Source organism: Lagopus leucura, unplaced genomic scaffold (genome assembly GCF_019238085.1).
Source record: "Lagopus leucura isolate 7727_CA_CO unplaced genomic scaffold, USGS_WTPT01 Super-Scaffold_100001, whole genome shotgun sequence".
Taxonomy (NCBI): Eukaryota; Metazoa; Chordata; class Aves; order Galliformes; family Phasianidae; genus Lagopus; species Lagopus leucura.
In genome coordinates this window covers 51213832-51228375 of record NW_024962262.1, presented here as the reverse complement: position 1 = coordinate 51228375, position 14544 = coordinate 51213832, and the positions used below count along the sequence as shown (strand labels likewise).

The 14544-nt window shown below is 39.1% G+C and overlaps 1 protein-coding gene across 4 annotated transcripts in view; it reads left to right on the top strand.

Moving 5' to 3' along the window:
- The window catches only part of P2RY8 (P2Y receptor family member 8), a 50463-nt gene extending 37621 nt beyond the window's left edge, over positions 1-12842 (top strand). For all 4 annotated transcript variants that reach the window (XM_042867292.1, XM_042867291.1, XM_042867293.1 and 1 more), the window contains one exon: positions 8794-12842. In XM_042867292.1, the coding sequence (XP_042723226.1) occupies positions 8862-9935 (1074 nt within the window). In that variant the 5' untranslated portion in view covers positions 8794-8861 and the 3' untranslated portion in view covers positions 9936-12842. The remainder of the gene's footprint in view (positions 1-8793) is intronic.
- Positions 12843-14544: the final 1702 nt, after the last annotated feature.

Here is a 14544-nt window from a genome sequence, read left to right as displayed (position 1 = left end):
GGCATCTGACATGAAAGTGTGTATGGACCAAAGAGGTGTCATTGCATTCCTCCACTTGGAAACAATGGCACCCTTTGGCTCACTAAATGTTGATGGAAACCAAACAGTGGATGTGAGCACAGTGAGGCAGTGGGTGGTGCATTTCTGCAGTGCCATCAAAGATGTGAAAGATAAGCTGTGTTCCAAACGGCCACGCACAAGCTGTCAACTCCACTGGTGCAGATTTTTATGAGTTCAGCATGTATGCCCTTGTTCATCACTGACAGCAAATGTATAGCTAATAAAAAGGTAGTGATTGTGTTGAAAAAAAGTGTTTTATTGATGATAATTTGCTCTATCAAATAGTGTTATTGTGTTCTTTGCAGCTGTTGTAGTTTCCACAGAAATCATAGAATCATAGAATGGCTTGGGTTGAAAAGGACCACAATGATCATCTAGTTTCAAACCCCCTGCTACGTGCAGGGTTGCCAGCCACCAGACCAGGCTTCCCACAGCCACATCCAGCCTGGCCTTGAATGCCTCCAGGGATGGGGCATCCACAGCCTCCTTGGACAACCTGTTCCAGTGTGTCACCACCCTCTGTGTGAAAAATAAATAGGAAGCATTGCTTTTAAAGCAACCTACATATATTTGTTATAAAATGTCCATCATACCATGCATTCAGTATAAGTCTGTGACCTTTTCTGAAGATGAATGGATTCTCTCTTGGGGATCTGTCATATTGTCTATCACAAACAGCCTCTGCCAACGAAGTGTTGATTCTTTTCCTGACAGTTGAATTCAGAAGGGAAATGGTCTCAACTATATATCTGACTTTCACAATGACTGTGTGAGGTATTTACTCATAGTAGGAGGTAACTGCAGACTAAAAGACATTTGTCAATCCTGGGCATAGACAATATGCAAAGATGCAAAGTAATACAGAAAACTACATCATGTATTATTTAAATTTAGACTTTTTGAGGTTGATGTTTATAAAAAATATCAGTGTTTTGCTATAAGTCAGTACTGTTTAATAATTGTTTAGTGGCAAGCTACCTGCAGTAAGGCCCTCTGGCATGGGATCATTCCATGAGGCTCAGGACATCTGCTGAGGTGGAGTATTTTGCAAACTGATTGTCCATTGCCATACACTCTGGGTAGCCATCTGACAAAAACTGCATGAAGTCAATGTTTCCTGCCAGGAATCAGCAATTTTTCAGTTAACTGCTTGCGTGCATGCTCTTGGTCCATGCTTAAGTGCAAGACAGCATTATTTCAACAAGAAGCAAGCTACCTTGTGCTGTTGAGAAATAAGAGCATGCACATGGAGAGTGACCTTTGCTAATACTTCTTAAAATATCAGGCTTAAAAAAAATCAGGCTAACAAAGTCTGTGTGTGTAGGAAAGACTGATATATACATGATATATTCTAGCTATTAGCGTAATAATCAGAATAATTTAGATCCACTTTAGGATGCTTACTTACTCTGACTGAAATTTAGACCAGCCTGGAAAACTGATCAGTGTATGTAGTTATACAGATTTACCTGCGACTGCTCACAGCATTGTTGAAAGCTGCCTCAAAATGTAGCTATGTACAGTTAACTTTGCTAGTTAGCTAGTTCTGAGGAATCAGAACAGTACTTCCATGTGATGTTTACCCATCTCTAAACTGTGTATTTAGATTTTACACTCAGCGTGACTTTTTTTATTTCATCATGGGAGCTGCCTGCTTGCATTCCCTAAGACTGCAGAAGTACTCCCTAATAGGCAGAAGTGGTAAGATTACTTTGCTTCAGTTTTGAATAAAGCTGCTTTCATCTAGGTTGATACATCTGACAAACTCAACAAGCATTTACTACTCCATTACACTAAAGCTGGTAATGTTTCCACATTTCTTCACTTTAAAAATAGAGGTTTTCTCACCTCTAAGTGTGAAATATTTGTGGAGAGAAGACACTTGTGTTTTGCCTTGACCTAACTATTTGAGGTCAGATCCATAACCACCGCAAGATTTACTTTGACAAGGTGCACCTAAAAAAAGACTGAAATATGTCTCTGCAGGAGTTTCTAATCAGTATGGCAATTCTAAAGTCACTCTTTCAGTGTAAAAATACTTCACCTTTTGTAGTGGAGGCATACGTTTAGTTTTCTTATGTATTTTATTTGAATAATCTTCTGTGAAAAATATGAAGTTTTATTTGTTCAAAGCTAAATGACACAGAAGGTCCAGAATTTTGCAGCTAGTTGGTTGTTGTCAGTTTTGTTTGCTTGGAAATACAGATCAGTACCTGCACACACAAAGACCAGTAGCATCCTGGCGTGTATCAGAAATAGCATTGCCAGAAGGAGCAGGGAAGCAACCATGCCTCTGTACTCAGGTGGGGCTGCATCTCAAGTGCTGTATTCAGTTTTGGGCCCCTCACTAGAAGAAAGACATTGAGGCTGTAGAGCGTGTCCAGAGAAGGGCAACGAAGATGTGAGGGGTCTGGAGCACAAGTCTTATGGGAAGCAGCTGAGGGAACTGGGATTGTTCAGTCTGGAGAAGAGGAGGCTCAGGGGAGACCTTATGGCTCTTTACAATTACTTGAAGGGAGGTTGTGGTGAGGTGGGGATTGGTCTCCTCTGCCATGTAATCATCAATAGGACGAGAGGAAATGGCCTCAAGCTGCACCAGGGGAGATTCAGGTTGGATGTTAGGAAATAATTCTCCAAGAGAGTGGTCAGGCTCTGGAACAGGCTGCCTATGGAGATGGTTCAAGAAACATTTAGATGTTGTACCGAAGGACATGGTTTATTAGGAAATGGTGGTAGGCAGATGGTTGGACTGGACGATCTTGGAGGTCTTTTCCAACCTTGGTGATTCTATGGTAAGTGCACAAGTATGCTCATTTCTCAAAAGTTGTTTTTTGTTTGTTTTGTTTTTTTAAAAAAATAAGTTAAAGACTTTAATAAAGTGTGAAATAACACCTTTGTGATAAGGTGGCTACATCCTTGGCAGCATTTGATGATCTTCGCAAGTATGATACTCAGAACAAACAGAAACAAAAATCCTCAGCAAAAAGAACAGCAAAGGCCAAATACAAAGAAGTTTCTTAGAAGACAGGTTCAGATCTTGACTGAGCGAACAAAACCTTTGACTTGTTGAGGTATAGCATTGGGTGTTAAAATTTCTACAAAAGTTTATTGCAAGTGTGAGAATGAACATCCAGGGAAAGCCTTTGGCCTCATTCAGCAAAGTCAGCATTTAGCTCTGGGAACGTGATCAGCAACACACTCATTGACATTCCTCAGCTGGGTGAGCAGGAACACTTAGAGAAGTGCTTCTCTGAATTATTTCAGTGATGCTTTGGGAGCAAGAACCGAGTTGTGTTAAAAAAATAATACTTCTCATTGTTCCTCATATTAAAACCCTTTTGTCTGTCTAAACATCAAAATGTTTGTCACTTTTCTCACAACTCAAGATGTTATCCCATGCCCTTCCTTGCTATTTCTTCTTTTCGTACCCAATCTACAAAGGAAATTAACGATCTGTTTTCTACACTGGTCTAATATTCTGTTAACTCGACAGGAACTGTTAACAGTCCAACAGAGGTTGACTATCCAGAAGGAATATTACATGTAGATGATCCCTAACTTTTCACCACTTTTAGCTAAGTTTAGTTATAAGTAAACTATCCTAATCCTTTAGCTCTCATTACTGTTTTGTTAGTGATAAGCAGAGCAAGTAAAAGAACTTCAGTGTTACTGTTTGCTAAAAATGCACTATCTTGATTAAAAAAAAAATACAACAGCAAAATTTTTAGTCACATTTACTTTCATTAAAAACTTTTAATATGACTTCAAGCATTTACAGTAAAATATGTGTTTTTATTTTCATTCTGAGTATGTTTGCAACTAAGTTCAGCATTCCACGTTGGTTGATTTGTTTATTTTCCTGGAGCGTGAATCATGCTGTCCTACATACCTCAGCTAGAGTAGTGTCTTTCTAAAAATGCAAAGATTTCAAAGGATTCTTGAAACAAGGCATTTATTTTCTACTGAGCAGTGCTTTAACAGATAGTGAACCAAATTAATCAATCAGAATAAACACTAGAAGGCTTTCTGCTTAATGGCATGCTTTGAGATTTATTTTTCCAACTCAAATCACAAAACTTTTTACAAAATGGTAAATATCTTTTCAGTCAGCTTGCAGGCTTTTCAGTCTTTCTTGCAGGTGCACTTTACACAACAGGAAAAGAACAGATGAGAGAAAGGAAATACATCAGTTTTATTTAGTAATCTCCTAAAAAGAAAGTAGACATCTCTGTTGTTACTCTTCCATGACAAAGAAATAAGAGAGTTCTCTTCTCTTCTGCTGTTTTAGTCTTTGTTTCTTCGTATACTTTTTACTACTTTATTTGCCATCTTTTGTCTGCTGAAGGGAAAGAAATCACCATCCCTGACAAAAGAAGCACTAAGCAGCTTTCACCCTCAGTTATGATTACAGCTTACTGAAATTACAAGTGAACCTTTTGAGTGCTCCAAGTGAGGAAGTGTGAAAAGGAGCAAAAATATTCTCCCCAAATTTAGCAAGGGGTTAGTACTTAGTATTGAACTGAAATACACCTGTCTACTAAATGTTCCAGAAATTAGGTATTTCATAACATTTCTCTCTCTAGGCCCAAATTTTTAGGACTACCGTAAATGGCAATATGACTGTACTTTCTCATTTGAAGAATCCATATCAAGTATTTCTTTCTGTCTACCTACATGTTAATTTGTCATATTTTAGACATAGTTGTTGCCAAAATAAAACAACATCTTTCTTAAAGGATATTTATGTAACAGAATGCATGTTTACAGTTTTGAAACCAGAGGTGAGGTTTTATGTTGTAAAATTATTCTGCAGGAAATTTTCTCTTGAGTGATTCATGGAAACTCCATTGAATTATATTGTGCTAGAAGCCTGGAATTTCAGGAAAGCAGCTCATAAATGGAAGTATAATGTAATTATAATACTAAAAAACAACCAAATAACAACAAAAAGCAACAAAAAAACCCAACCAAACAACAACAACAAAAACCTTTCTTGCTTTATTTATGACATTTTCAACTAAAAGCACAAGTGACAAAGACATACTGTGGTTGCCATGGGGGAAGGACTTTATATTACCCCAAATGAGATGGAAATGTAGTACTACTAGACACAATAGTGGGGAAGCATGTTGAAATGCTGTGTTGTGAATCCAGCAGCTTAATCTATCCATTGATGTAAAAAGCAGAACATCAAAAATAGTGGTGACTCAGAGCAGGAACTGCTGGGGGCCCATGTTTCATCAGCAAGAAATTCAGGATTAATGATCCAGAAAGATTTGGCAAAAGGAAAGGCAAAGACCAAGTGGTGATTTTCTGTACTCCACATTTCCATAAGAAAACTTGCAATTCTTGTGTACCCTGCAGGCCCCCTACTCCTCTGCAGAAGGCACTAAGGAACTCCCACTGCTTGCGATGGAACTATCTCTTCTGTAGCTCCTTATGATGGACAGTTTCCTTACAGAAAACCATGCCAAGGGGACCCACCATATTTGGAGAGCTCTTGTAGGCACAAGAGCAGAGCCCAGAGCCTTACAAACCCAGTTCAAGGAGTGCCTAAATCTGGGAGGCAATTAGGTTTTACTGACAGTTCTGTCCCGTAAGTGTACAAAATCTGCCTTTAACCTTTAATGGCTCTGAATCCTAACTGTTTTTCATATTTTAGCATGCGTGTGGGTTTTCCCCTTCTTTCTTATCATTGTGTACTTTCTGAAAAAGCAAGTTTGTGTCCAGTTCTGGGCTCCCTGGTGCAAAAAAAGACAGGGGTCTCTTGGAGAGAGGGTCCAGTAGAGGGCCACAAAGATGATAAAGGGCCTGGAGCATCTCCCCTATGAGGAAAGGCTGAGTGACTTGGGTTTGTTCAGCCTTGAGAAAAGAAGACTGAGAAAGGATCTTATTAATGTTTACAAATATCTTAAGTGTGGGAGTCAAAGCGACATGGCCAACCTCTTTTCAACGGTCTGTGGGGACGGGATAAGGGGAAATGGTCATAAATTAAAGCATAGAAAGTTCTGCACCAATATGTAAGGAACTTCTTCACAGTAAGGGTGACAGAGCACTGGAATAGGCTGCCCAGGGAGGCGGTGGAGACGTCTATTTCTAAGTTATCTCCTCTGGAAATAGTCAAGACCTGCCTGGGTGCCTACCTGTGCAGCCTACTGCAGGAAGCCTGCTTTGCAGGGGATTGGACTCAATGATCTCTAGAGGTCCCTTCCAACCCCTGTGATTCTGTGATTTATTAGCTGCTTTCAGAAAATTTGTTTGTGATTATTCCTTATATAAAACTCAGTGTAACAGATATTCAACAACTTTGTGCCTGATGTGAAAATTTTAATGGAAATTTTTACCTGTACTTCAACCTCACAAATACATATGCTTCTTATAGGAATAGCATCTGGAGGTGAGGTCGCTCAGTCTCCGTGTCCAAAAGTCTTTCACTTTCACAGGCTTAACATTAAAGTTCTATAAGTACTTTGGAATAGATAAAACTTTTCTGTTTGTTTTGGGAAATGTAGGGTTGCTAGGCATGAATGGCTGTCACCTGACAAAGATTTTTAAGGCAATAATGGGTTCATGTTTACTATGCTTAGTCATGGATAGAAGAGTTTAAATAGATGGCATTACATTTATTTTTTTTTTAAGAGCTGTGTGTCAGTTAAATGCCTTTTCTAGTTCCCCTGAAAATTGAAGAGTTGGTTTAATTCTTGATACAGCTCCACTGACAAGAACAGAATTTCATCTGCAATGAATTTAGCTCAAAGTATTTTTTGCATTTGTGGTTATGTGTTCAATTTCATGTGCATGATGTACTCAGAACACATCTCTGCCTTCTTTCCAATTCCTATTTCCTTGTTATTACCTGTTTGATACTGACTCTCACTATTTCCAAATATTTTATTTATTGATCAGCTCAAGAAACTACAGAAATAGGCCCACACCAAACTTCTTACTGCCATGGCTGCGCTTGTTAAAATTTTTCAGGATTGCACTCTGTTTACTTTTAGAATTGAATATTCCTTTTTCACTTTAGTAGAAGCTTCAATTTTTTTGCCAGGTCTCAAGACTCATCAACAGTTATGTTGTGAAAGGGCTAGGAAGTTAATCAGTAAGAGCTTTGCTCAGAAATCACCATTTTTCGGCAGAATGGCTTTTGCCAACATGAGATACTTAGCACTGTGGGCCGACCACTACTCTGAGGGACAGCCACACTGCTCCAAAGTTAAGACTACTTAAGACTACACAATTACATTAAAGGTCTTATTTGACTAGATCTGAGGTTAAGTGGCACTAACTACTAGCCTCTATTGTGGCAGGAGTGTCTTGGAAAGAGATACTTGCATTAAACAGTGGAGGTGATCAGAGTCCACATGTAAAGGGATATGCTTGTACTCACTCTCTGTTCCTCTTTATTCATAAAAACACCATAGATGTATCCAAAGTTATCAGATGGCTTGGCCTGGAATCCTTGAAACGTTGTCATGGTTCTATGTTTTTTGGTTTTTGGGTTTCAGTATTCCACTACACATCATGTAGTGTATGGGGCATTACTGGTATTATAGTAAAATAAGTTTTCCTCCATAGATTGTTGCCGCTGTTCTTTTCCTCCTTGCCTTCCTTCCCATTTTTGTGGGACTGGGGTGGGGGGGCAGGGCAGAGGCCTGTTGCCCCCTGTCACGGACATAGATTGATCTAGTCAACTCCATGACAAAGGTCCATAGTCCCATTCTTCCAGAACGTGCTGCTCATCGACCATCTGCCTTTCACACCATTCATTGCCATTTCTTCAATTTTTGACTCTTGGCTTTTGTAAAATTACATCCCTGTACTACATGCATGCATCTAGCACTTTGAGATATGAGTTCCTGTTTGCAGCTGCTAAATAATGCTGCACTGTCTACAGTAAACAAGCCAATCCATAAGCTACTTGTGTCTGCCAATAAAGGTTTATAAAGGTCAGACAGTGAAAGCATGACCCTTTTTTGTAGACTGCAAAACTGAAACTCCTTTTGCAGAATTACGGGTGACACGGATAAGATATCTTTCAAAAACCGAAATGCAGCATCTGTTCTTTTAGTTAGAAGAAGGTGTGTGACTTCTTTGGCTGTTCCCTCTAGCCTTTAAAACACACAGTCTGTCCCTGGCTTTTGATTATACATGGCCTTTCTCTTACATACATACAGTTCATATCATAGATATACAAAAAATAATTGATTGCGTGTTCTCCTTTCCCCAGTTACATATTTACTTGGAATAGATTGCTGTTTCATTGGACAAAAAATAAAAACAAAAAAAAATCTCAAAAACTATTCAGTATTACAAGACAGCAAGGTCTTGGCATCCAGAGTATATAGAATGGATTTAGCTCTTGAGGAACTTACGGCATAGTGTGCTAATGCAGACATCAATTTGATTCCAGTTTGTGATTTAATCTGTGTCACAATCACATGACAATGAGGTGTGGTAATGGTAATGTATAGGCTGTAAAACTATCAGAAAGCCATTCAGCTGGGAAAAAGTAGCTATTCAAAGCTAGAAATAAATGAGACAGATAAAACAATGCAATAAGTAGAAGGGAGAAGGCAGTTCTCAGAAGATAATTTTAACTGATTCAGTTTGTTCAGGAATAATATCAAATGAAATTCAGCTTGTTAAAATTAATATTTAATTACTATATTAAGCATGTTTGCAATTTCTGCTTTGACATATTGCTTCTCTTTCTTGACATTTTCTCTCTAGATTTTCAAGCCAAGTGTTCATGATATGATCAAGCTAGCTTACAGAGAACAAGAACACTCTTTTGAATAATGGTTAAAAACGGATCCCACCTGGATGCTGAAACGCTTGCAATGCTTCAAAATAAAGCTATCTCCATCACTCTCCCAGTGGTATATACAGTGGTGGATATTATCAGTATTCCTGGCAACTTTTTCTCCCTTTGGGTGCTCTGCTGGCACATCAAACCCAAAACACCTTCTGTTATCTTCATGATCAACCTGAGCATCACGGATCTCATGCTGGCCTGCTGCATTCCCTTCCAGATTTCTTATCACATTAAGGGCAATCACTGGACCTTTGGCAAGACTCTTTGCAGCCTTGTGACTGTGATGTTCTACTCCAACATGTATTCTTCCATACTGACCATGACCTGTATCAGCATAGAGAGGTACATGGGCGTGGTATATCCCATGAAGTTGATCAAGTGGAGGAGAAAAAGATATGCCCTGGGTGCCTGCGTGGTAATGTGGATTTTCTTGCTACTAGCTTTCTACCCATTGGAAAGCACAGATCTGACCTATGAAGTGAAAGAATTGGAGATTATAACCTGTTTTGATGTCCTCAAATGGGAGATGCTGCCCAACTTCGCAGCCTGGGTAGCCTTTCTTCTCACCCTATTTGTTGTGCTCTTCCTGATTCCTTTCATTGTAACGGTTGGATGCTACATCGGCACCATTCGGAAGCTTATTCAGACATCAAGCAGATATGGTAACAGGCAGAAGACGAGATCCATATACCTGGCAATTATAGTTCTTTTGGTATTCATCACTTGCTTCGCCCCCAATAATTTTATCCTACTTGCACATATGATTGTCCGTCTGTTTTACAAAAGGAGTTTGTACCCTGCTTACAAGCTCACCTTATGCTTAAGTTGCCTCAACAACTGCATAGATCCCTTCATTTATTATTTTGCATCTAAAGAATTTTACCAGAAGTTCATGCAAGTTTTTCGCTCTAAGGTACCACTGAGTGACAGCCTGGAAGCCAGAAGAGAAAGCTTATTTTCTGGCAGGACCATGTCAGTCAGGTCGATGTCAAGTGGACCTATGGATGGCTTAGAGGGAGTGAAGATCTGTTTGCAAAGGCAAGAAAGTGTGTTCTAGCCTCAGGCAGGAAAGCACCTGTGAGTTCCATATGCAGAGGCCGATAACGTTTTGTTTTTGAATAGCTACGCTGAAAATAACTTTCTCCAGTGACAGACATCAAACCATATTCATACTGTGCATGCTACTTTAGTAAACAACTGTTTGCTGATAAGAAGTGCAAGCGCAAAAGAAACTGAGTTTATTCAAAAAACCGCTGAAGAAAAACCCAACACAGTTTTTTAAGGGTTAGCCTGGAATTAGTCCAAAGGATAAGTTTAGAACAAGAACTACATTTCAGATGTATGATTTCAAGCATTACCCAAAGCTTGACGTCCTAGATGAATGTGAAATATTGCTGTATATGAGTTAAAGCTTATGCTGACAAGGGATTTGGGGGAGTTATTTTTCTAAGCAATGTGCTTTGTTTTTTTTTTTAAATGTATTGCTATCTCTCTTGTATTTCTATAAAAGAATGAGTAAACATAGCTTGTCATTTTACCATTAATGCTTAATACATAGCCACTGTGAATTCACCACAACACTCACCCAACTGTTTATCGGAATCAAACCACATTAACCTTTGAAAAGGTTAGACTGACTCATATTGTTTACTTCAATTTTATCTTATCTTATGCTATATTTCATAGCAAAATATCTCATGCAATGAAAGAAAAGCTAAAACAAAGAGTATTTGAGACAACTTCAACTGCTGCATGGATTACATTTGCATTTTCTGAAATTATTAATTTCTCAGGATGGAGAAGGAAGTAAAAGAAGAGAAGATAACTTAATGTGTTTAAAGTAAAAACAAAACAAAAAAGAAAAAAAATACACACACACACACACAAAATCCACTGCTTACTTGCTTGGGACTATGGCATCCAAATCCAGCTCATTCAGTGTCACTTTCTTTGAGCACACCCTACACAGTTGCCTGCTCTACCCCTCTAAAGAAAAAAACAATAATAATAATTTAAAAAAGCTATCCAAGACATAGCACAGTACTTTCAGTAGTTTGGACATGTGCCTCTATTTACCTACTATGTCTGAAAAGATACACAGGCTGGGTTTTTCCTAAGAAGTCCCATCATCACAAGGCACAAAATTCAGTTATACATGTTTTGCAGGCCCACATGATAATTTAGCATGATTTTGCCTTGCTTTCAAATCCCTCTTCCATCCACTTAAAGCATTACAGCTTTCTCTCTACCAAAACTGTTTTCAACACTTTAGCAGAAACTGTTTTGTCACTCATCCTAATGTCCCCTTCTTTCTTCTTCTTCTTTTTTTTTCTTAACATGCAAATAGTTTTCTTTGTTATTTTTTCCATCTCTAGTGTGGATTTTCATTCTGTTTGATTTTGAATTTAATCTTCAAGCACTTATTGCATCCTGAAATGTGGTGAAAGGTCTCTAATGTAACTGACATCAAACAGAGCAGAAAAGGCAGAAGCTTTGCACATTGGACATCAACTGTTATATTTTGAAAAATACTGAATTGCTCCTTTTGCAATACAGAAAAGCTGCTCACAACTGACTAAAAATGTTCTTCTCTCCAACTTCACTCAACTCACCATAACACTTCATCCTTTTCTCAACCGTGCATCAAAAGCAATAGGAACGTTATCCCATGCAGGTACTTCTTCATATCAGCTGGCCTCCAGTTAGCTCAGATTAGGTAAAATTTCAGATTTTGTTAACGGGATTGTTTCTCAGAAAAGGAATATGGAAGTGAACAACATTTTGAATTTGATGGTGCATACTATGAAGCTTTGGGGGTTGTTTTAAAAGAAGAAAATAAGAAGTTACTTCAAAAATAGCCCAATGAACTGCTCTTTGACACTGGAAACATGTCCTCAAGGGACACCAGAAGGTGTAAGACTACTACCCTCCTTGTTCAGTGTATGTGAGTTTAAATGTATTTATTTGTGTGTATGTACATACATACAAGCTTATGTTGCCATTTAAGAAGTTATTGTGAAGTTCATATCTATACTGCCTTCAGTTGAGGGAAACACTGTTTCCCACAGCATTCTCCTAAAGAACCTGGCAGCCTGTGGCTTGGACATGTACACTCTTTGCTAGAATAAAGAACGGCTGCATGAACAGGCCCAGAGTGGTGGTGAATGGACTTAAATCCACCTGGTGGCTAGTCATGGGTGGTGACCCCCAGGGGTTGGCACTGTGGCCTGGTCTGCTCAATACAATACGACCTGGATGAAAGCACTGAGAGCACTCTGAGCAAGTCTGCAGATGACACCAAGCTGGGAGGAAGTGTCGATCTGCCTGGGGTAGGAAGGCCTACAGAGGGATCTGGACAGGCTGGATCACTGCACTGAGGCCAATGGGTGAGGTCCAACAAGACCAAGTGCCGGGTCCTGCACTTTGGCCACAACAGCACCAGGCAATGCTACAGGCTTAGGTCAGAGCGACTGGAAGACTGTATGGATGAAAAGGACCTGGGGGTACTGGTCAACACTCAGCTGAATATGAGCCAGAAGTGTGCCCAGGTGGCTGAGAAGACCAATAGCATCCTGGCTTCTATCAGAAATAGCATTGCCGGCAGGAGCAGGGAAGCGATCATCCTCCTGTACTCAGCCATGGTGAGGCTGCATCTCAAGTACTGTGTTCAGCCTGGGGCCCCTCACTACAAGAAAGACATCAAGGACCTGGAATGCGTCTGTGGAAGGGCAGGGAAGCTGTTGAAGGGTCTGAAGCACAATTCTAATGAGGAGCAGCTGAAGGAACTGGGATTATTCAGTCTGAAGAAGAGGAGGCTCAGGTGAGACCTTATTGCTCTCTGCAATGTGAAAGGAGCTTGCAGAGAGGTGGGGATAGGCCTCTTATTCCACATAACTACTGATAGGACAAGAGGGAATGGCTTCAAGTTGCACCAGGGGAGATTCAGGTTGGATACTGAGAAACATTTCTTCTCTGGAAGAGTGGTCAGGCACTCGAATGAGCTGCCCAGGGAGCTGGTCGAGTCACTGTCCCTGGAGCTGTTCAAGAAACGTGTAGATGTTGATTAAGGGATGTTGCTTAGTTGGGAAATATTGGTGGTAGGTGGATGGTTGGACTGAAGGATCTTGGAGGCCTTTTCCAACCTTAGTGATTCTATGATTTTATGATTTTATGATTCTAGTATGAGTTCTGGATGACATGTTTACTAGATTGCCTCTGTGGCAGTAATTTTACTGAGAAGCTATGGATATATATAAGCTCATGTTCTGTTTGTTGTTATTGTTGGGTTTGTTTCTTTATTGCTTAACAATTTAATGTCTGAATGTGCTTGAACTTGTTTATATAATAATAAATGAATAAATAAACAAACCATGAAAAGGACATGATTTAAGATTTGTTTGCACCTATCATGTGCAAGTTACTTCTCTGCTTAGAACAAGTCATGGAGATCAAGTTATTAAATAAAATGAATTGGTTTTCCATTGCTATTGACCCTTTTTTCTACATCTCTGCAACTTTTAAAGTTTCTTACTTTTCCAAGCACTCTGAAGACTGACTTTTTTTCTTTTCTCTGTATACCTGTTCATTTATTCTTCTATAATAAAGCTTATGTATAAATACTAGAGGCTGGCAATTGGATGCCCACAAGAAAAAAAATGAAGAACTCATTGTTGAAATAAATCTTGTACTATCTTTCCTCAATTATGGTGTTCTTGATAGTCTTAAAAGGAGTTGCTGAGAGCAAGATTTCAATCATGCTACTCATATGTGATATATTCTTCTGGATTACAATCATTTTAGATTACATCTTTGTGCATAAGTGTTATCTCATCAAACTCATAAAGTATAATCATGGAGAACATTATAGAGTAGAGTACATCACTGAGCTGAAATATCTTTTTAAAAGCCTTCTGACATCATTTGACAAAAAATCTGTCTGAAGTCTGGACTTCTACAGAACTCTCAGTCTTCCATGATTTGCTCGTAAGGCTTATGATTTTTTATATTTTCCTTTAAGCCTAAATAGCTGGAGATATGTTAATAGCTGAGGAGACTCTGAGGACTCTTAAAGAGTCATGTCAGCCAGGATAACTTTCTAAATTTTAGCACAAATAAAATGCCACCTGCTTGACTATCTTGGCTCATTACAATGCCCAGCAGACAGTCTTTGTTTTTCAAGAAGCTTTTTCTTCTGTAGAATTTTCAGCTATGGTGGTTCTCTTTCCACAGCTCCTGCATCAGTGTTCACATGACCTGGCTCTGTCATATCCGAATTGCCCAGGAAAATGTGCACATTATCCTTCAAGGGAGCTGCCAAGACTAATTCTCCATTGAAGCTTTTCCCAATATCTTCCACATCCTCAACTTGTTGCTGGAATACAGTTGAGGTACTAGGAAAATGGGAAAGTGTTTCATTGAGTGCGTCAAATTCAAAAGAACTCGAAGGTTTGACTCCTGCTGTATATCTTAAAGGCCTTGTCACAGGAGAAAAGGCTTTGGAGAAGTATAAACAGATTCAAGTAAGAGATGGGTGAGGGGCTGAAGAAGTAATTTCTATAGAAGCTGAGGGAAGTAAAACCATAAGTGAGAGTTTGGAAAAAGATGTAGGAAGTTTGTCTCCAACAGAAAATGTCTGTAAATAATTTTCTTCATAAACAGCCAATTAC